At 31.7% G+C, this 23,260-nt stretch overlaps 1 protein-coding gene across 3 annotated transcripts in view; it reads left to right on the top strand.

The window, feature by feature from the left end:
- LOC118197860 (uncharacterized) overlaps window positions 1-23,260 on the top strand; it is a 388,014-nt gene that overhangs the window by 345,026 nt on the left and 19,728 nt on the right. For all 3 annotated transcript variants that reach the window (XM_085817410.1, XM_085817409.1, XM_085817408.1), the window contains 5 exons: window positions 7,389-7,493; window positions 7,920-7,949; window positions 8,048-8,267; window positions 11,212-11,286; window positions 17,060-17,131. In XM_085817410.1, the coding sequence (XP_085673536.1) occupies window positions 7,389-7,493; window positions 7,920-7,949; window positions 8,048-8,267; window positions 11,212-11,286; window positions 17,060-17,131 (502 nt within the window). The remainder of the gene's footprint in view (window positions 1-7,388; window positions 7,494-7,919; window positions 7,950-8,047; window positions 8,268-11,211; window positions 11,287-17,059; window positions 17,132-23,260) is intronic.

The following is a 23,260-nucleotide window of genomic DNA, read 5'->3' as shown; positions in this document are numbered from 1 at the left end:
ATCATTTAAAGGCATTAAATTCAATAAACGTCGAGTGCGCCATCCGTGTAAGTGAGAAATTCATCTGTGAAAACCACGAATTAGCGATTAGAAAATGTGAGATCGCAAATCACTCACACAAGTACGTACAATCTGGAAATCGTTTTCTGACAGATCGCTAATTTGTAATTTTTGAACCCTGAATTCGGCCCTAAAACATGAAGACACTGATTCAAAACGCTTTTAATCGATTTGGGCCAAGGAAGTCTCTCATGCTATCTACCTAGATCCATTGCATTCTCCTACTGCATTTGATTGCATAGCATGTCCGTAACATTCCTCCTGATATGCTAAGAGCTGCTGTTGAGAATGCAGTAACAGGATTTAACTTGCTTTCAGAAAATGCTGGACGCTACATTGAACATGCTTTGTAACACGTTTCGGAAACTATTAAACACATTTTAAACAGATGTTTTCATGTCTTATTTCATTTAACAATATTGTTTACAGCGTCATTTCGCTCTGCTGGTGAGTTTTTGAACTCTTTTTTTTTTTCCCGCGGAAAATAAATTCCCATAACCTCCTTTACACGATTCCTAAGTTTGATAACATTTGGTCCGGTAGTTTTCCTTTTATGACCATTTCAAATTCGAACTTTAATTATAACCACCATGTAAATTTAAAAGTTTGACAGTTTGGTTTATGTCCCAGCTTTAAAAAAAAATATATATATAAATATAATCTTTTATATTAATTCTCTTATTTTTTTTTTTTTGCATTATAGATTGTATAAAAAAACATGATCTTTAATATGATTTAGATTGTTTCAGTTGATATAAGAATCGGGTCACTCGGTGGTTCAGAATAAACCCTGCTGGACTGTTTTATTTCTTTGTCATTTAGCAAAAATCTTTTAATTAAAATATTTATCCTTTGGACTTCGCTTTAAACTTTATTTATAGTTAAAATGACTAGAAAATTAAAAGCTGTCTTCAGCTGAAAGGGAATTCATGTAATTCATATTTTAAAAAATTGAGAAGAATGCAAAATTTATGGGAGTCTAGCAATCAAAAAATCTTAATTTTCTTGTGTGAGCACTGAAAATAAGTGTAGAAGGAAAGAAGAAGAAGAGAAAATTAGAGAGAAAAGTAAGCAAAAATTTCCAGGGAAATTTGGCCGTCAGACATACCAAGATGTTTCAAAAAGTTGGACGCTTTTAAATATACTTTCAGTATACTTCAAATAATTTAGGTGCTCAACGAGAAAAACACTTGGACGTGTACACCAGCAAATACCATCGAGTTTGTGTTAGCAGAAAAGATAAAAACGATATCATTGCAGATTAAAGTGAAGAGCGACTGGTTTTAGACTATATTGTTGTATAAATTTAAATTACGTTATAGAACATCATATCGTATCATAAACGGAGAATCCCATGATTTTGTCATTCGAATTATTTGAAGATTCAGGAGTTTATCCAGTGATGTATGTGGATGTCACCTAAAGAGGTTTTTTTTTTCCTCCTGGTGAAACAGCGGCCGAGTGGTAAAGTCGCTGAACGCTGGTAGTTCGGTCCGAGGTTCGAATCCCGCGAATGGGCTGGCTGCATGGGCGTTTTCGTGGTTTTCCCCATGTGTAACGTGTAGTCGAGCCAGTTTCCCTTAGAAGGTCCTCCACAAAGGCATCTCTCCCCTTAGGCAGATAGCCCTAGTGTGCTTTGTCATAATTAAATAAACCAAAACCTCTTGATGAAACCAGTTTTTCCTTTCATCTCATACCTTCAAAATGTTTAGCCTCTAAAGACTGATAAAGGCTCTGACCAAATATTGATGAAATGGAATGAATTGGATTATTAAGTTGCATCAAATCAGGGCTATGTGCCTAAAAATAAGGATGCCTTTGTGAAGAACTTTCTAAGGGAAACTATTTGGCATACACAATACACATGAGAAAATCCACGAAAACGCCCATGCAACTAGCCCATTTACCGGGATTTGAACCCTGGGGTGAACTACCAGTGTTCAGAGACTTTACCGCTTGGCCGTTTATGGGCCTTTATGAAATGGAAGGCGATAACTTTATTTAAAATGATTGTCAGAATTATCAACATATTTCGAAAAGTTGGATGCTTTTTAATATACTTGCGGAATGTCTAAAGAAAAAGAGCAAGAATAAAGTAGAATGCCTGAAGAAAAAGAGAAGAAAAAATAAATTTTTGCCTAAAATTTAGTATTAGTATTTTTTTTTTTTTTTTTTTAAATCTTTTAATCTTATGATATTTGATTCTTGCGATTTCAAAAATAAAATATTTGACTAAAATATGAATAACATTTTAAGAAACCAAATGTAGGATAAAATTGTGTAAAGCAATGGGCACAATGATAAAACTGTTTAAAGCAGTGTATGCAAGTCATCCTAAGTTAAAATGTCGGCTATACATCTCTCTTATTTATATATATCTTTTCTAAACGGAACATTGAAAGGCATGTTAACTGTGCTTTACTGTATTTTTTCTTTTACTAAATGCAGTTTTCAAACGCATCGTAGTCTGGGTTACAAAGTATTCCTCCGAAAGAAACGCAATTCAAATAAATAAAATCAAATTCTGGAAAATTTATATTAATAAATGTATTTAAAATGCTCAGTTCGAAGGAATAAATAGAAAATTTTAAAACAATTATCTGAAGAGACAATGCAACACAAACAATTAAAATAAAAGTATAAGAATTTAAAAATTACCTAAAATAACAACTATGACAAAAAATATATATAAAGAAAACTATTTGAAAAAAAATAAACGCTGCACCTTTATTTACGCAGTTCGAATAGGTAAATAGAAATTTTTAAAACAGTTATTCGAAAAAAAAAAAAAAAACCATGCAACTTAAACAATTAAAATGAAATTCGAAAAAGAAAAAATTACTTAAAATAATAAGTTATAATTAAAAATATAATATAAAGAATATTATTTGGAAAAAAGAAACGGTGGTAACTTTTTTTCCTCTCACAGGAAAGGAAACTAGGTTGATATATATTAAGAAGTTCGCCAAGTGAAGTATTCTTGGCGCAAACTGACAAAAAAGTGCCAACATAAATTTGTGAATTTCTCTGTAAATTTCGCTCCCAAATTTTACAAAATTTCATATTTAGGCATAATTTGAGTCGTAGAATCGAAATATGTAAAAAAATTGGTATGTTATTTCAGAAAAAGTCCGATTTTGTGTCAAAATACCTATGTTAGAATAGTACTATATGTAAATCTAATATATATCCTATGTCGCGCTTTCGAGACAGGAAGAACGCAATTTGAATTATGTCAATCGGCCCAGTAGATCGGGAGATATAGGACTGTCCCCCCCCTTTTTTTTTTTTTTTTTTTTTTGAGCAATGTACCTGTCTTTGTTTTTATCAGAGCTTGATTTTACCATTGGTGCCTGACTTATCTAGTTCAATCCACCACATAAGCTATACAAAGAGAAGAATTTTCCTCTTTAATTCTTATATTAGCTTTAGAAAGATTTAATTTGTGTCTCTGTATTAATTGATGTAAATGATCATGAGGCTAATGCTTCCAAATACTTTATATTACTTTTGTAGGTAGGTGCATGTCAAAAGGATATTATCTCACTTAGTAATAAGTTTGGTTTCTGCTAATACTAATATAGACTTACCAACCAAAATATGGCCTGATATTAAAGGTTCCAAGTTGTTAATATCAGAGGACAAAGTTGAATTGATTCGAGAATTTAGGATTCCTTCAGTTTGTGTGATAGTGAGGATGTTTATGTATGAAAATTTTGTGTGTGTAGTGCATTTTTTCAAATGATATTTAAAAATATTTACTCCAGTTTCCCCAAAGGAGCTAAAGGAGGAAGGAACACTCAAAATATTTATTCTAAAGAGTAATTTGCTAAGTACTAATTAGATTATACTAATCAAATTATACAAACATTTAATCTCAGAATGGGGCTGCAGTGAAATTACTAGAATTATCGGAGAATATCTTTGCACTTTTCTCATCCTCACTTCTTTCTCAAGAATAGCACTTAAAGATTTAGAGGTTAGCTTCAATATCAACTCCAGATTTATGGCTTTAGTAATATATGTATGCAAGATAAAAAAATGTGAAAGCAAAACTTCTAATTTTAATTGGCTATAACCTCTTTTATTTTTTATTTAATTTGGCAACTTCCTCTCTCTGTCTTAAAAATAGCGCTATAAGTCTAAACTGCATCATTCAAATTAATCATGTGATCCGGCATAACGCATAATGCAAATACCTCTTGTCCAATCAAAGTAATTGTGAATCAAAACTTTTTAACTCGGAACTGAAACTTTTTGACTCCCTCCCTACTTCATTTGAATTGCAGCATCCACTTTCACTTAAGCTTTCCTCTTGGCAAGATGCTTTGCTGCTTCACATCTCAAATGCCTACATCATTTCTTTTAAAAAACAATGTAAATAGAAATTTATCATATTTAATTATGATTGATTAAGTATCTGCCAAACTAGTCGGATATATGTGAAAATAAAAATTGGTGATTTTATAAAAATCGATTTGAGTAACATACACACTTAAACATTTAGAAACTAGAAAGTTGATTTTTCTGAGCAATATTAAAGAGAGGAACCTAAAGAATTCTTAATACTTTTAGTATAAATGTTATTTAAGTTATAAACGAAGTAATGAAATTATAAATAAATATAATTCTCAAGAAATTGTGCACATTTATCCAAAAAAGATAAGAATTAAAATTGAAATCAAAACTTAAACCTGATAAACTATGCACTTTATGTACCAACTCCAATAAAGGTCAAAATTTAATAAAATTTATAATTAGAATGATTAAAATAATTGAATTTAAAACAATCAAAAAGGGAAGTAAATTAGGCAAAGGTAATCTCCTGTCTGTTAAGCAAGAGCAATTAAAGCAAATACTATTAAAATTACATTAAAAATGAGTAAACATTTTAGTTAATTTTAGAAAAATGAACAACTGAAAAGTCCGTGAGACTATGCCAACTCATCAGAGGAAATTAGCTTATCTACCTTCTCCTCAATTGTTCAGACATCATGTTTCATCCTTCCCATGCATATGTAAACCTAAAAATGTTTTATATAATGTTTAATATTAACTAATATTTGGAAGAATTGTTAATGTTAAAAATTATATAAATAAATAGTTCGGACTTGTTAAGCTGTGCAGACAGATTAAGAGCTTTTGAGCTTTCAAATTTGCATTAGCCTTTCTAGAATATTGCAAAGTTTTGTTTTAATTTGCATTAAAGGAAATTATCTCACTGGACTAATGTTTAATAGTTGTTACATGCATTAGACTTCCATTTTGAAGAAAGCTTTTCATTCTTCAAAAGATCTTTATACTGTATTGTGTCATAATGTTCCTCCCCTTTTAGTTCATTAATTTGGATTCTGATATTCTTTACACTATCAAGTTTCATGCCAAGCTTTTTTGTATCTACATCAAGTGCTGTTCTTGAATCTTCTCTTTTGTATCTACATCAAGTGCTGCAGGTGAAATATTCTATTAATTGGGCTTTATTTCACTACATTTACTGATAACACTAATAATGTTGTTGAGTTGAGTTATGGCAAAGCACACGAGGGCTATCTGCCTAAGAGGAGGGATGCCTTCGTGGAGGACTTTCTAAGGGAAACTGACTCGTATACATGTTACACATGGGGAAAACCACGAAAACGCCCATGCAGCCTGCCCGTTCGTGGGATTTGAACCTCGGACCGAACCACCAGTGTTCAGCGACTTTACGTCTCGGCCGCTGGTTAACACTAATAATATCCTTTTGTTATCTGATCTAGCATTTTTACTATCATCTCGATTATGTCTCTGTAGAAAAATTCAAATCCACTACTTATGAAGCTGAGCTCAAATCTTAGACTGTTCTGAACATCAAAAGTTTCAAGGATATGTTTCAGATAGTAGATGAAAAAGCATGTAAGTCCTTTGGGTCATGAAGGACAAGATTCATGATTAGTTGTTTAGAAAGTTGATGAACAATAAAGTTTTTTTTGCACAAAATTCATGATTAGTTGTTTAAAATGTTGACAAACCGTAACTCTTTCTTTTTTTTTGGTGGGGGGGTGTCAACCATATTAAGTTAAAGAAATTGTAAGCAATAAATCAAGTTCAAACATTTTGGAGTTATCAAGGAAATGCATAAATAATGTTGCCAACAGGACTTGAATTCCTCAACTGATACTTTCTTAAAATCACGCACAATATGCACTAGATTAGGCAAAGTTTGCCATGTAGCACCTACTTTTCTAGATGTGAAAGCAATGATCTTAAACAGAAGAATTTGTTTGTTGTATGTTTATGTACATAAGAGTATATTTTTTTAACCTCAGAAAGGGGTAATGGTTACAAGCTATTTTTAGTAATACAGCTACTTTAAAGCTAAATACTCTTCTAAGACTTGGCACTTGTTTCTAAATGTTTTAATTGTGACAAATACTTATTATTGCAAAGATAAATCAAATTTAAAAGCAATTTTACAAAATAAATTATTTTAAATAAATCAATTCTTTTATCGAGCGTATGCAAAGATCTATTATTTCATCTTAGTTGCTGTTATATAGCTTTTATTCAGAAATCTTCAAAATGCTGCATTATAATTTTATGAAGCTTATTAAAAGTGTAATGTAAGAGGAATTCACCTTTAAATAAAAATAGAATTCAACTTTATATAGGGGGCTTGTCCACAGAAATGTTACTGTAGTGTGGTTTGAAATTATTGTGTAACGTCTTGAAAGCAGAAGATTAAATATCTTAGTCTTTGTATCCTTCAGTATGAGTAATGATGTATGCAAATTATATTTTTAAAACAACATTAATTAACTTGCTCTTTGCTGAAATTTTTAACGTATCTTAAATCAGTGTCAGTTGATGTTGTTTCTTCTGTTTTCAGCTACTGTTTTTGCTCAATACATAAATTCATAATTCTTCGCACTTATTAGCAAAAATTTGTTAGTGTTGCATAGAAGAATTTGAGTATGAACACATTCCTGTAGATTGAAATAAGTTTATCAAAAAAAATAATGTTAACAAGGGGAGCAGAGGGAGGGGGGAAGTAGCTCAATTTTATGTATTAATGTATGACTTAAAAATGGAAATTATTGTACTATATTAAAAATTTTTACTGATTTATCAGAATTAAAAAACTATAAATAATTTTGATTTAACTGTTAAGTTTCCATAATTTAGAATTTATTTCTTATAGTTTGAAACATGTCAGCGAGGCTTGCATGTTTTGAATTAGGAATATTATTTGAAGAAAATAATAATAAATTAAGAGATAAAAATTTTATCAAACAAACTGCTGTTGATCTATTATATACTTAAAAATTATTTTACATATTATGTTTTTCTAGATCGGTCTTTCTGGATATCCTACCGTATCTTCACTTTTTGCACCTGGTGGAGGGGCATCCACACCTTTCGTTCCACCTGCCCATCTTGCAGCATTACAGCCAAAGGTAAGATTTAAATGAAATTTTAATTCTATAGTTGTGTAAAATGTCAATTAACCTTCCAACTGGCCAGGATGTATATATACATCCAAGAATATGTTGACTCATACTTCTAAAGAATGATGTGTATCTGCATCTTGAAGTGTGTCCAAAATATTAAGGATGATCTATAGAAGAAAAAGAGTCTGGGTATAAAGTAGTAAGAGCATTTTGATATTAAGATCAGCAAAATACTTTTTCGTGTCGTCTTTTTTTTTTTTTTTTTTTTTTTTTAAATTTTGGACTTTTCGGAGCCTAGCTTTTGGTCAGTTAGAGGATTAATAATTTCCAATAATGTTGCTAGAATGAATATATGATAATTCATTCTCTTTGCTGAGATAATCCTGTTTATTGCTGGATAGTAATTTGTAATTTTTTCTTCTTTATCTTTAGATCAATTCAGTTTCAAAAACCAAAAGCATGGTAAGTTTTATTGCTTTTAAATAATATATTGGCTTTTATATTTTTCTTAAATTATTTTAATAAATTATATAATACTTTTATGTTCTTTTTCTTTTCAGAAGCCTGGGAAATGGTGTGCCATGCATGTTCGAATAGCATGGGAAATTTACAATCACCAACAAAAACAAAAGCAGGCTGAGGCCCACAAAGCTGGTATTGCTTTAGCAGCAGCAGTTAAGCCCCCTGCAGATCATTTACATGCAACAAATCATCTTTTTTGTTCCATGCCACGACAACATGAACTCTCACCTTTTTCTAGCTCTTTACTGTCTGCTGCAGGTCAGTGCAAGCATGTTTCTTTATTAGAATTCATAATGTTGAAGTTATATTTTTAGATTATAATGGGTATTTCAGTTGTAAGCTATATAAAAAAATCAGGTGGGAAAAATATTGTTGATTTGTTGAGTAGAATTTAAGCATCTTGGAATTTGAAATTTTGAAAAGGGCTGTATGTTTAGGAAAGGGAACCATATTCGTTGAATTAGGTATAAATTTGGAGAAAGTTGTTTCATTTTCCCATATACATCCTTTTAATAAATGAATTAATGTAAATAATTAAACATTTTCTACTTTATGCTTGTATGGAACATAAATAATTAAAAACAATTTTTTTTTGTTTTTAATTTTATAAACCATTTAAATTTGTAAATCCTGCAATAGTCTCCATAAAAAATTTATAGAGACTGATTGGATATGTAGTATACTTTTAGTTCTACAGTCAAAAGTCTTTAATCCGGACTCGTTGGAACTTCGGCGATCCCGGATTATAGGTTTTTCCGGATTATAGATCATCAGTTTGAATCTGGTAAGATGGCATGCAGAAATTATAAAATTTAAAAAATATGAAACCGTAATTTATGAAATAAAGAGCAATTATGATCTAAAGGGTATCAAAATTTACAGAAAAAAAGCTTAATATTTATTTGTTTACTTCATTAAACATTTCTTTCAACGTGCGCATGCGTAAAGCATACATTATACATAGTCGAAATTAGAAAATTGCAACCAGAAAACTATTTGATGTGTATTCGTGATATTTATAAATGACGAGGAATTTGATTTAAATCACATCAAAGACGGAGTACATCAAGATGAAATACTACATTTAGTAAGGAATTATAAGCTGAATAAAATAAAAACATCTGCCCTGAAGATAAGGATAGTGCTGACAGATCAAATTCCAGTTCATTGCACGCCATGACCCCCTTCCCTTCCGCAGAGCAGCATAAAATTGATAAACAGATTTCGGAATGGTAATCGGAAATTCTTTTTGACATAATCGTTCAAGCTTACTTTTATAAAATTGCTCTAACAGTCTGCAAAAAATAATAAGCCGGATCCAATTAGAAGATTAAGGAACAACGGAATCTGCAACATTAACTAAAATAGATAATTAGATAATTTTAGCTTAGCTTATACCGTCCGTTATACATTAAATGCACATGCATAAAGGTATTATGCATATTTTTGCGCATGCATAACCTCATTATGCATTTACGCATGCGCAGAAAGTTCGTAGCTTTGAAGTCCAGATTAGATCATTCCGGATTATGGATGTCTGGATTAAAGACTTTTGACTCTATTAATTTTTAACATTCAAGTTAATAATGTAAAACATTCATTTCTAGTAAGGCAGTATATACATTGGAAAACTTTAAATGTATTTCTTGAAGGTTTTACAAAATTTCAAGTTCTTTAATTAAAAACAAATTTTCCTCTAGAGATAATAATGTAAGAAGACAGGATCACTGCACTCAAGCTCAAATTTATTTGTATTGTGAGCATATTTTTAATACACTGAACCATACTATATTAATTACGAGGGAAATCCCAAAAAAAAGGTCTCCTATTTTTTGGGGACGTAGAGAAAGTTTTAATACAGTTGTTGGCAACACTGTTGGGAGTGGTGCCTTCTCCGCTACCACATAAGCACGCAGGCGCTTCGCTCTGATGCTCAGTCTTGGCTTGGCAGCCATTTGAAATGGAGCTCCTGATAAACGTTACCGCCAAGTGCGAAGTGCGCACAGTTATTCGATTTTGAACGCAAAAGGCGTTAAAACCAGTTGAAATTCACCGCCTATTTACGGAAGTGTATGGACAGTCGTGCATGGATGTCAAAAGCGTTCGCAAGTGGTGTAGAGAGTTTAGAGAGTTTACAGCCGGTCGTACTGAAATTCATGAAGAAGAAAGGAGCGGGAGGCCGTCAATTGCCGACAAGACAAATCCTCAACTTTCGCGATTGTTGAGTTCGTATTCTTTGAGTTTCGCGATTGTTGAGTTCGTAAAATGCGTAAAGATCGGAGGATCATCTGGATGCTCCTGAAGCTCCTCGACACTTCCTGAAGGGCATGGCGGCAAGCTGGTATGACATGGGCATTGTAAAACTGCCACAGCGTCTACAAAAATCCATCGACCGGAATGGCGATTATGTTGAAAAATAAAGCATTCTTCAATCTTTAAAGTGATGTAGCAATTATAGAAAATAAACGATTCTTTGTATATCTAAAAATATAGGAGACCTTTTTTTGGGGATTGCCCTCGTAATAATGCCTAAATAAAAGAAATTAATCTGATGGTTATTTTATGACTGTAACGTAATATCTAACAAGCAGATAAAGATTACATATCTTTATTGTAATGCTAAAATATAACATGGCATCCAAAAATTGCTAAAAGTTTTTTTCTTTTTTATGAAAAGCATCTATTGTAAAAATGAGTAATTGCTGTTTTTTAAAACTTTATTTACTTTCATATCAATGACATATTGTTTATGCATAGATTGTATTCTACAAAACAATTCAGATTTTTGTTATGTAGTATTGTTTATTAATAGAATATTATAGTATTTAATCACACAGAATGTGAATTAATTCAAATTTGTAACCAATAGCATATTTTGAATAATAATGTGCCATACTGTTTTTTTTTATATTAAATGCAGTTTGTAAATTGTTCAGATTATCAGTTTTAAAAATCTGCTATTCCTAATGAATTAAACAATTATTAGTGAAATTTCAATATCTGTTTATAGCGCTATTTTGAAATCAAACCTGTACATGAAAAAAGATGATTTTATACTTATATTTTAAGTGGGCAGAAAGTAATCACTCTAATTTGCTTGTGGTGCTTTTCTTGTTACTATCATAAGATTTACTTCTCAAGTTTTTATTTTCATTTATTATATTTTGTTTTATTGATAATAATATGCTTATACTGTTTACAGCTTCTGCACATCCTCGATCATTTGAACCCTCTTCTCATCATTCTACATTCTTAAATCCAACACCAGCACATCTTGGTATGGCATACTTTTAAATGTTACTTTTTTTTTTTTCAGAAGGAATTAATTAATAATCTTTTGTTATGAAAATTAAATCTTTTATAATATGTGTTGTCTAAAGTAATAAATAAGTGGCTACTTTAATTTTGCCTTTTTTTTTTTTAAATATATGGTGTATTTTATTTGCTTAAATTCTGCAGTATCTGAAAAATTTTATTTTCCACTTAATTGCATCATCTTACCAGCTGTTTCCTCAGATTTTAGTAAACTGAGCATGTATTGCTTCTAGTGACATTTCCAAGGATAGGACAAAAATATGGATACACAGAAATAAAAACATATTGCTGTAACTAATATGGTGTAGGAAAATCTTTGGCATTCTCGGAATGAATAAGTAGAGGTCTTGTATACTTTGCAAGAACATTAGCAAGTTCCGTTTGTGATGATGGCAGTAGATAACACTCACACAAATTTCTCTCCAAAATAGCTCACAAAAGCTCAATAACATTGATATCTGATGGTTTTGGTGCCCATGGTAGATCTGAAAGTTTACCTTCATGCATAGAAAGCCAGTCCTGGATAAGCCAGTCTCGCAACTACACAGAACACTCTCGATAACGAATGACACTTGTAATGTATTGAGCATGCTGTACAGGTGCATTAGTGAGCAAACACGTCAGTGCCACCTAGCAGCTTTGGAAGAATAAACATTTCAGTTCAAACATGCATTTTACGAGGTGTTTCCATATTTTTGTTTGGCCCCTGTATATGTCTTATTCGAATAATAATTTGTTAAAATTTTCTAGATGTGCTGCAAATAGTATTTTTAGTTGTAGTGTGTTTTTTTAATTGATTTTGAAATGGGCTGCTTACATGGAATTTTTGTGAAAATTAGATATTGTATTTCTTCAGTTTTCAGTTACATTTTCCCACTCCTTAGAAATACCTATAAACAAAGTGTATAACTTAGCAATAATGGAATTTTAAAACTGTAGCTTTTTAAAGTATTTTCCTGTACTTTGCTGATCAGTAGTTTACGTATTATCCAGCTTCATATTTGACCATAGTTAACATTATCTATAAATCCATTAAAATTGATCACTAAAAGAAAAAACGCCTTTCTAAACACAAAGCTGTTATTGTTTAATTTTGCAAACATCTGTTACTGGCAATTAAAAACGTTGATTTTAACTGCAGTACAGCCCTTTAAGAAATTCTTCAGGAATTAAAAGTTAGGAACTGCCTAAGCAGGGAAAATTTATAAATAGAAGTGTTTATTAAAAGAAATGGAATAATAGTTGGTACACTGCGAAAAAAAAGGGGGGACAGTTCTATATCTCCCATTCTACTGGGCCGATTGACAAAATTCAAATTGCGTTTTTCATGTCTTGAAAGTGCAACTTAGGATATATATTAGATTTATATATAGCACTATTCTAACATAGCTAGTTTAACACAAAATCTGACTTACCAATTAACCAATAATAACATACCAATAAATAACATACCAATTTTTTTCCATATTTCGATTCCTATGACTTAAATTATGCCAGACTGCCAAGTTTTGTAAAAATCGTACGAGTAGTTTTTAAAAATTAGCTCTTAAAATTTTAGCTCCTCAATTTTAACCCCTTAACTGCCGCGGAAAACGTACAATATTCATTTCCCAGTGCCGCGGTTTTTCACACAGGCGTGCGTAGTTATGCGATGTATTAGGGGCAAAATAAGTGCAAGTTTTACTTTCTAAAAACTGTTTACTTTCGCAAAATAATGAGTAAAAGAAAAAATTGAATGCACAAAATTTAATTATTTAGAGTAAAAGTATAATAAAAAGATGTAAGTATAATAAAAATGATGTTTTTATAATAAAAAAGATCCCTAAAATGGAGTTCTGATCAATTTATTTTTAGACCAGTAAAGTGTAATATCAGGTTTCAGTGTTATACCTTCTCAAATGAGTATGCCTAAAAAAACATATATTTCTTCAGAACTGGTTGAATGCCCTGATTTTGTTCTTGATTGACAAGAATGCAAAATTTATGGAAGTGTAAAAATCAAAAAATCTTTTTCTTGTGGTGAGCAGTGAAAATAAATGTAGAAGGAAAGAAGAAAATTAGGTAGAAAAGTAAGCAAAAATTTGAAGGGAAATTTGGCTGTCAGAAATAGCAAGGTGTTTCAAAAAGTTGGATGCTTTTGAATATACTTTCAGAATACTTCAAGGAATTTGGGTGTTGAAAGAGAAAACACTTGGTACACCAGCAAATACCATCAACTGAGCTTGTGCTAACGAAAAAGACAAAAATGATATAATTGCAGATTAAAGTGAAGAGCGACTGGTTTTCGACTATATGCTTGCACCAATTTAAATTACGTTATAGAACATCATATCATAAACGAAGAATCCCATGATTTCTTAGTCAAATTATTTGAATATTCATGAATTTATCCAGTGATGTACGTGGATGTCACATAAAGACGTTTTCCCTCTTGATGAAACCGGTCTTTCCTTTCATCTCATGCCTTCAAAATGCTTAGCCTCTAAAGACTGATAAAGGCTGTGGCTAAATACTGATGAAATGGATTTAGATTATTATTAAGCTACAGCAAAACAGAGCTATCTGCTTAATAGGAGGGATGACTTCATGAAGAAATTTCTAAGAGAAATAAGCTGGCATACACATTACAATAAGAGAAAAACCCATGTAACCAGCCCGTTCGTCAGGATTCAAACCCCGGAGTGAGCTACCAGTGTTCAGCAACTTTTACTGCTCGGCTGTTTGTTGGCCTTTATGAAATGGAAGGTGAGAACTTTATTTAAAATGAATATCAGAAATATTAAGATGTTTCGAAAAGTTGGAGGCTTTTTAATATGCTTGCAGAATGCCTAAAGAAAAAGAGCAAGCGATTAAGAAGAAAAAATAAATTTTTGCATAAAATTCAGTATTTTTTTTTAATTTAAAACTTTTTAATCTTATGATGTTTGATTCTTACCATTTCAAAAATCAAACATTTGACTAAAATATTAATAACATTTTAAGAAACTAAATGTAGGATGATAAAATTGTGTAATGCAATGAGCACAATGTTAAAGCTATTTAAAGCATCCTATGTTAAAATGTCGGTTATACATCTTTCTCATTTATATATGCTTTCTGAACGGAACAATGAAAGCCGTGTTAACTGTGCTTTACTGTATTTCCTTTTTTAATATATTCAGTTTTCAGATGCATCGTAGTCTGGGACAAAGTATTCTTTCGAAAGAAACACAATTTAAATAAATAAAGTAAAATCCTGGAAAATTTATGTTAATAAATATATTTAAAATGCTCAGTTCCAATGAATGAATAGAAATTTCGAAGAGATAGTGCAACACAAACAATTAAAATAAAAGTCTAAAAATTTAAAAATTACTTAAAATAATAACTGTGACCCAAAAAAAAAAAAAAAAAAAAAAAATTGTAAAGAAAACTATCTGAAAAAATAAACGATGCACCTTATATTTAAACTACGCATTTCGGTTGGGTAAATAGAAATTTTTAGAACAGTTACTCGAAAGAAACCATGCAACATAAACAATTAAAATGAAATTTGAAAAAGAAAAAAAAATTAAATAATAACATAAAAATATAATGTAAAAAACATTATTTGAAAGAAAGAACATTGTGATTTTTTTTTTCCTCTCATGGGAAAGGAAAATAGGTTGCCATACATTAAGAAGTTCGCCAGGTGAACTATTCTTAGCGCAAATTGAAAAAAAAAAAAAGAACCAACATAAATTTCAGAATTTCTCCGTAAATTTCGCACCAAATTTTAAAAATTTTGTATTTGGGCATAATTTGAATCGTAGAATCGAAATATGGGGAAAAAATTGGTATGTTATTTCATAAAAAGTCCAATTATGTGTAAAAATAACTATGTTAGAACAGAGCTATAGATAAATCTAATATATATCCTAAGTAGCGCTTTCGAGACATCAAGAACATAATTTGAATTTCGTCAATTGGCCCAGTAGAACGGGAGATATAGAACTGTCCTCCTCTCTCCCTCTCCTTTTTTTTTTTTTTTTTTTTTTGTGTGTGTGTGTGTGTGCAATGTACATGTAAATGTAAGGAAATAAAAACAAATTCAACTAATTTTTATACAAATAGATACATTTAATGGAAAATATATCTAAATATTGTAAATAAAAGGTTCAAAGCTTCTGAAGTGTAGTTTATAAGAGATGTATCATATTGTATACTTCAGTGTATACATTCTTAAATGTAATATTTAAAGTACAAAATTGCACCAGATGCCCATATAATGTATGGAAAATAGTAATGATGTGTTTCTGAGCATTCCATGAATTGGTTTAAAAAACTGCCTCATGTCTATAAATGACTGAAAATATTTAACAACTTGGAAACTATTAAAAGTGTCAAAGAAAATTTACAAATTTACAGTGATCTGTAGTAAATTTACTAAATAAATTAGTATTTTTAACTTTTGTTAAAGCTTCATTGAAACATTCATTTCATTTCTTGTCAAACTGATTTATTCTAGAAGGAGTCTCCATAATATGATGCATATAACTTGGTGTTCCAATAATTTTCTGGACAACAGGATTCAGTAATCATTGAATAGATGCAGACTGTAATACACATGAATACACTAATGTATTGATTGATTGATTTAAATATTTTATGAAATGGTGGAATCAGCACATTAATGTTCAGGCTTTTTTAGCTATTCTTTCTGAAAACTATAAGAAATCCCTAAAACATATATCTTCAAGTCAGATGAATAGAGATTTTTCAAATTGTAGCATATATCTATAGCTCAGTAATTAGGCTGCAAAATATTGATCAGACAATATTAAAATAATAATAATTAAGTCTTTAAAGGAAATAAGACTAAAAATTAAATTTTGGACTATCATTTAAAACTTACTAAACTAGTCAATTTTTATAGACATACACTTTGTTTAATATGATTAAATTTGCTAAGTGAAAAAAATTTATATGTGCAAACTTCATATATTTTTATTTCATGCCATCCTAATAAGATGCATCTGAGAAATGAAGAAATATAATTTTCTATAAAAACATACACACAGACATACAGTCTGCACATTTATTACTTTTTCTAGGTGAAGCTAAATAGCTCATAGTTTTCTCTTCTGAATTTTAATTCTTGTGTAAAATTTGTAAACGTAGCTATTACGATCAGAATGCTAAAACCACTAGTCACATCTTAATTTAATTTCTAAATTTATTAAACTGAGGATTTTATTTTGTATATATTATGAGCTCATTTGTGGTATTTTTAACTCCTTTCCCCCAAAATTTTAAAAAATTGCATTAATTCAGTGCTTTCCATTTTGTTTTGAAATTATCATCCATTCTATAAATGTCTCTTATATTTATAATGCTGAAAGCTCATATAAAAAGGTGTAAGCTTACATTTTATTTGAGTGACTGAATTTGTTTTTTTACGGCTGATCCTTTTTAATTGAATTCATTTTCTTTTGTTCAAAATTGTATGCTTCCCTTTTAATGTGAAAATTAGAGAATTTATAGATTTAATAATATAAATTTATTTTATCATTATATGTCTGAAATGTGATGGTATTTATGAAACAAGTATATTTATTGTCTGTAACACTTCATAAAAATGTGCATATATTTATCTGATTTGCATATTGTATTTTGCAGCACAGCCTTGCTGGAAAATACATTGTTGATGGGTAATTATAAGCTACTTTTTACCCCCATGTAAAACAAAGGAATAACATTCTTGTTTATTTTTTTAGGTCCATTTGCACGTCCTGGTTATCCCAGTTTTCCAGGAAGTGCACCTGGTTTTGCTGGTCTTGGCCCTTTAGGTAATTCATTTTCAGAATTTGTTTTGATAGTTTATTTGATGATAATTTATAATTATTGGCTTCATTTTAGCTTTGATTCTTTATAAACTAATGGAAACTTCTTGGAGGTCTAATTTTTTTTTATTTATCCTAGATTTCTTTATTATTATCTATTTATTTAGCATGTTATACTAAATACTTGATGATATTTCAAAAGTGGGATACAAAAACATAATACAGTATGAAGTCCGTAATCTGGACTCGTCGGGACTTCGGCGATTAAGGATTTGTGGTTTTTCCGGATTATAGGTCATCAATTTAAATCTAATAAGATGGCATGCAGAAATTATACAATTAAAAATATAAACCGTAATTTATGAAATAAAGAGAATTGTGATTTAAAGGGTATCAAAATTTACAAAAAAGAAAAAGAGCTTAATATTTAGTTGTTTACTTTATTAAACATTTCTTACAATGTAAGTTGTTTGTTTCATTTTTTGTGCTAAATGCGCATGCTTAAACATTAAACGCACATGCGTAAATGCATTACGTGAATGAAGAGAAGTTATAATCTAAAGGGTATCAAAATTTACAAAAAAAAAAAAAAAAAAAAAAAAAGAAGAAAAAGAAAAAAAAAGAAAAAAAAGAAAGGTTAATGTTTTTTTGTTTACTTTATTAAACATTTCTTTCAATGCAAGTTGTTTAAGTTGCTTCGTTTTTTGTGCTAAACAGGCATGCATAAATGCATTATGTGCATACGTAAAGCATACAAAAAAAAAAGTTGTGGCTTTGATTTCTGGGTTATAGATCATTCTCAATACAATGGATGTCCGGATTACGGACTTTGTACTGTACTGCAATAATAATTGTCATTTGTTATTCTTTTCAGTGTAACCTTTTTAGAAGAAACATTTTTGTTCTATTATTTTCTCTGCACACTAAGTATAGCTTGTATAATTAAAACAATATTTAGCTAAAATTTTTATTAAGCTATTTTTTATTTTATTTCATTTTTAATGACTTGTCATATAAAGACAGAATTGGATTAAAGTTTATAATAAATTAAAAGTTTCCCTGCTCACCAGAATGGGTTCAGGTAGAAAACTATAACTCAAATCACTTTATAAGCTTATCTAATTCATTTTCTGCATTGCCAGTAAATGAAACTGAAAACAGATTTACTTATTATAAAAATGTTTTCTTTTATCTTTATAATTGCAGGACCTAATCCAAAACATTTAAGTTGAATAGATTTTATTTATTTTTTTAATGTAAACATTGATAACACACATTTGCAGCAAAATACTTTCTGCTGGATTGATGGATCTGTGTAATTAAAACTATTTTATTCTGAAATTACCTTTAAAAATAATATAACACCCATTTATTTTTAAAACTAACCAGCATAGTGACCGCCGAAGCATAGTGACCGCCGAACTTCTCGAAAAAGTCGATGCTAAAGTCCGTGAAAATCGAAATTTCACAATAACGGAACTTTCTTTGAGTTTTCCACAAATTTCGCGAAGTTTGTTGCACGAAATCATCAGCGAAAAGCTTGGTTACCACAAGTTTTGTGCAAGATGGATTCCAAAAATCTTGACAGAGGACCACAAAAATCAGCGAATGGCTGCAGCGTTGAACTTTTTGGATGCTTACCATAAGGATGGTGACTCTTTACTCGATCGCATCGTTACTGGTGACGAAACATGGGTGAAACATGTGAACTGTGAAACGAAATTGCAATCAATGCAGTGGGGGCACACAAGTTCTCCCCAAAAACCCAAGAAATGCATGCAAACAATGTCGGCAAGGAAGATGATGGCGACTGTTTTTTGGGACAGAAAAGGTGTAATTTTGGTGGACTTCCTGGAAAGAGGCACTACAATAAACTCTCAAAGGTATTGCCAAACTCTCCAAAAACTCAGAAGAGCAATTCAAAACAAGCGCAGAGGAATGTTGAGCTCTAAGATCTTGTTGATTCACGACAACGCCCGGCCCCACACGGCAAATGTCACTCGTAAAGTTCTTGAATCTTTTAAGTGGGAGTTGTTTCCTCATCCGCCGTACAGTCCCGACCTGGCACCGAGCGACTTCCACCTATTCCCAGCAATGAAGAAGTGGCTGGCTATGCAGCGTTTTGATGACGACGCACAGCTGCAAGAAGAGGTAACGAAGTGGTTGAAGGCGCAGGCGGCCGAATTTTTCGACGAAGGAATTTCCAAGCTCGTACATCGCTACGATAAATGCCTTAATTTGTATGGTGACTATGTAGAAAAGTAGTATTTGAGTGTGGCTTTCATCTGTATATAATAAAATTTGTTTCCTATACTTTGTTTATTTTTTTATTCCAAAACGTAATCTACTTTCTGGATAGCCCTCTTATTTAATATATTTAATATTTATAGAGCTTTTTATTACACATGATGTAACCAATATTTATAATAATTAAGGAGTATTTTGTAAGGCAGAAACTTTGATTTCGTAGAAACTGTAATTTATTTAGGTTCCTATTACTTACAGTGTTATAAATAGGTGAAGCATATGGATATACTGGTCGGATCATTGCTTTATAAATATACAGTTTTCCCCTTTAATGAGAATTTTAAATGTATACCAATATGTACGGTTTGAGAAATCTGAAGATGGCGTGAACAATGCTGATTATTTTATTGCTGTACACAGTTATATTTCTAAGCGAAAACTCATCTTTGTGCACCATATTGAAACGGGTAAGCAAGAAGGTTTTCTGATTATGACACGTGGTAAGAACTTGGTCGGCTATTGGCTATACGTGCGCGTCGCGGGCGGAAAAGCTGAACAGGAGCGTACTCAGTTTTACGTCTTCTGCGTCACGCGAATTTACGCCAGCGTCAAAAAAATTACATCAACTACGTCAGGAGCGTCCTCGTGTGGACGGGCCTTTACAGTTGAGGGCAGCACGTTGACATCACTGCCTTCATCAGTCTATCAAAAGGCATCGTTCACTTCCACCAAAGTGTCTGGGAAGCCGTAGTATACACAAGACTTTTAAGTAAACTCATCAACCAAAAATCTGGTGGTATAACTTCTGGTGATCGGAATGGCCACTTTAACTTACATCCGTATAACTTCAGTGAAAATTTTTAACAGGACAGTCTTGGCTTCATGTGAAGCATGGGATGGAGAATTACCCTGCAAGAAGGTGCTGACAGGCAATGCATGCACAACATAGTCATACAGAAGCATAACATACCATTCTGCAGTGACTGTACAGGTTTTCTAGTCAGATATAGGACAATGATCTTCAAAAAAAGAAAAGGTCAGAATGAAAGGTATTGTGAAACCACACCAAACGGTCACACGAAATGAATGCAGTGCCTTTGTCAGGTAGTCATGAGTATTTGATGGGGCCTAGATGCGACTGGACATAACAGTGCATTGAAAAGTGGGCATCATCCATCCATGTGATGGGTCATATTCCATTTGTGGCAACACCCACAGTAAAGTTTCTTCTTTTATCTATATGTGCTAATAATAACTCCTAAAGTGCCTGCATTTTGTTCAGATACAGTTTTGAGATTCATTACAGAATACATCAAATCAACAATTCCGGAATTCTAGTTATTCTCCCATCTTCACGAGCAGTGCTACCGCCTGTTGACGTGTCGGCAGCCAAATTTTTCATGACACTTTGCATTACATGTGGGCAGTCTGTACTCAAGGATGGTGTAGGACGATTCTCCAAGCTTCCCATTTCCTCAAAACATCATACTAAATTCATGGCAAAGAATTTCGCCATTCTTGTAGAAAAGTTTTAACTACCAACACTCAATCTGATAAAGACAGCATGCTGCTGGCATAAACTGATGAATGCTTTCGTATCCAGAATGAATTCTAGAAAATGCTTTTATTGCATTTCATGTCTTGTAAATGGATGAAAAATGTTAATGAGTTACTAACCATAACATCTGATGTATCAGTGCAAAGTTTAAAAGTAGCACAAGCAACTGGGTGTCTGAGAATCGTAGCTTCAGCAATTGTCTTTTTTCACATTGGTGAATAATTCGTAAGAGATTGTTCTTTTATTTTACTCAGCTGTGAAGGTTTCTTTTTATTAATGCAGCCTTTCAATAACATACTTAAGGGAACTGAAACATCTGGAAGTTCTTGGAACAAAACTTCTGTTATAGTTGAAAATGCCAAGAAATCTTCGCAACTGTGTTAAAGAGTTTGGTTGGGGGAAATTTTGAATGGCAGTCTGTGTGGTAAAAATGATAAACCTTATTCAGATACATGAAAATCTAAAAAGCAAAGATGCATTTAGGGATACTAATTGTTAACTCATAATTACTTAATCTTTCAAAAAGAGCTTTCAAGTGTGTCAAATGTTTCATTTTCTCCTTGATGCAAGTAATATATTATCAACAAAAGTGAATACCTCTAACAGCTCATTAGTTACTTCATCAATGAACCGCTGAAAGGTTGCAGCTCTATTGCATAGTCCAATCTGCATGCATTATTGTGCTTTCAGAAATTCCAAAAGGTCTGGCAATAGCCATTTTGTGAATATCAGAAGGATTTATTGGAATTTGATGATAAGATGTTACCAAATCTATATGAGAAAATATTCTTGCTCCTTGTGACTGTGCTGCAAAGTCACAAGTGTTGGGAATAGAGTACATGTCCCTCACTGCCTGAGCATTTAACCTCCAAAATCTGCCATGGGTCTCCATTTATCTGTGCCTTTCTTTGTAACTATGTGTAAAGGAGAGGAGTGATTATGTGTGGAGGGTCGCATGTGCCTTAAATGATCATATTTTGGATTTCGTGTTTAGCAGCTTTTAATTCTATCCAGAGCTAATGTTTAGGCTTACATGACACAGGAGAGCCTACTGTTACTATGAAATGCATATATTATGCTTACCCTCTTATTAAGATCAGGAAGCTATGGTAATGAAGGATACTTAGAAAGTATTTTATTATACACACTATTTACAGTAATTTTTTTTGATAGAATACAAATGTGTGTTAATGCTACTACAATTAGTTTTTAAACCAATAGATTTTTCATTTCTTAAATCAGGTAGCAAATCAAAATATTGTAGAAATTGGTTCCAGTAATATTTGTTGACACATAAAATACAAAATGAAAGTTGGGCAAAGTCCAAGGTCAAGACTTAGTTTTTTGTCCATAAACTAGAATTGGAGTATTGTTATCGGCAGAAAACATCAGAATAGGTGTCTGACCTGTTTTAGCTTTGGTTGCTGAGAGGAAACTAACGTCTGAGCCAGTATTGCACAAGGAGATGTTATATGTTTGTCTCTAATAAAAACATGACTAGACTCGGGGTCAAGCACAAATCGTTATGCTTTCTCCAATTCATTTCCATGGAATGTACATGGAGGAATACATTTTTGTGTTTTCTCATTATATTTATGTTGGTATCAGCAATACGAAAAATTTGAAGCAGCTTTAGGTGAAGGGCTTTGTTTTCTGTTAAAGTGTTTCTTAAGAACACTGTGCAATTATCATAGAGACAAGAACTCACTACGTTAACCTTTTAACTGTCATGCCCGAGATAATCTCGGGCACAGCACTGGTGTTCGAAAATGTCACGCCCGAGTATTACTCGGGGTAATTTTTTTTGAGTGCATCGTATTGTTATACCCGAATATATATCGGGAGACGTTTATTTGGGCTTCATCTCTTTGTCAAACCCGACTGTTTTTCGGGAAAAGTTAATGTGTGCTCAATTCAATAGATGGCAGCACTCTACGGAAGATTTCAAAGGTTAGAGGTTAGACGTTCTTTGGTTCAATTTGACAATTTGTGCACCCAAATCATCAAAATAACTTGACAGTTAAAGGGATAATTTGCACACCTTATCCAACAGCGAATCCATTTTAGAATTATTGCATACAATGATCAATAGAGGTGAAGAAATTGTGCTTAACTAATATCCTATTTTCAATGCTGGCGGCTTTTGAAGAATCCAGGAGTTCAACAAATGTGAGAAATAGGTTGAACATTTACCAGCATTTGCTGAAGAAAGAATTCCATCATCAGTGAGTCAAACGAATTGTGTTTTTCGTTGTTCTATTGTGTTCACATGCCTTTTCATGACTTGAAACAATTCAGAAGGTTTATTGTCTCCAAGCTGCTTCTTGGTG

This window comes from Stegodyphus dumicola, chromosome 5, assembly GCF_044657685.1.
Source record: "Stegodyphus dumicola isolate Sdum_Otavi_A_Nest chromosome 5, ASM4465768v1".
NCBI lineage: Eukaryota > Metazoa > Arthropoda > Arachnida > Araneae > Eresidae > Stegodyphus > Stegodyphus dumicola.
The sequence above is the reverse complement of the archived record's forward strand: the minus strand, read 5'-3'. Positions and strand labels throughout refer to the sequence as shown.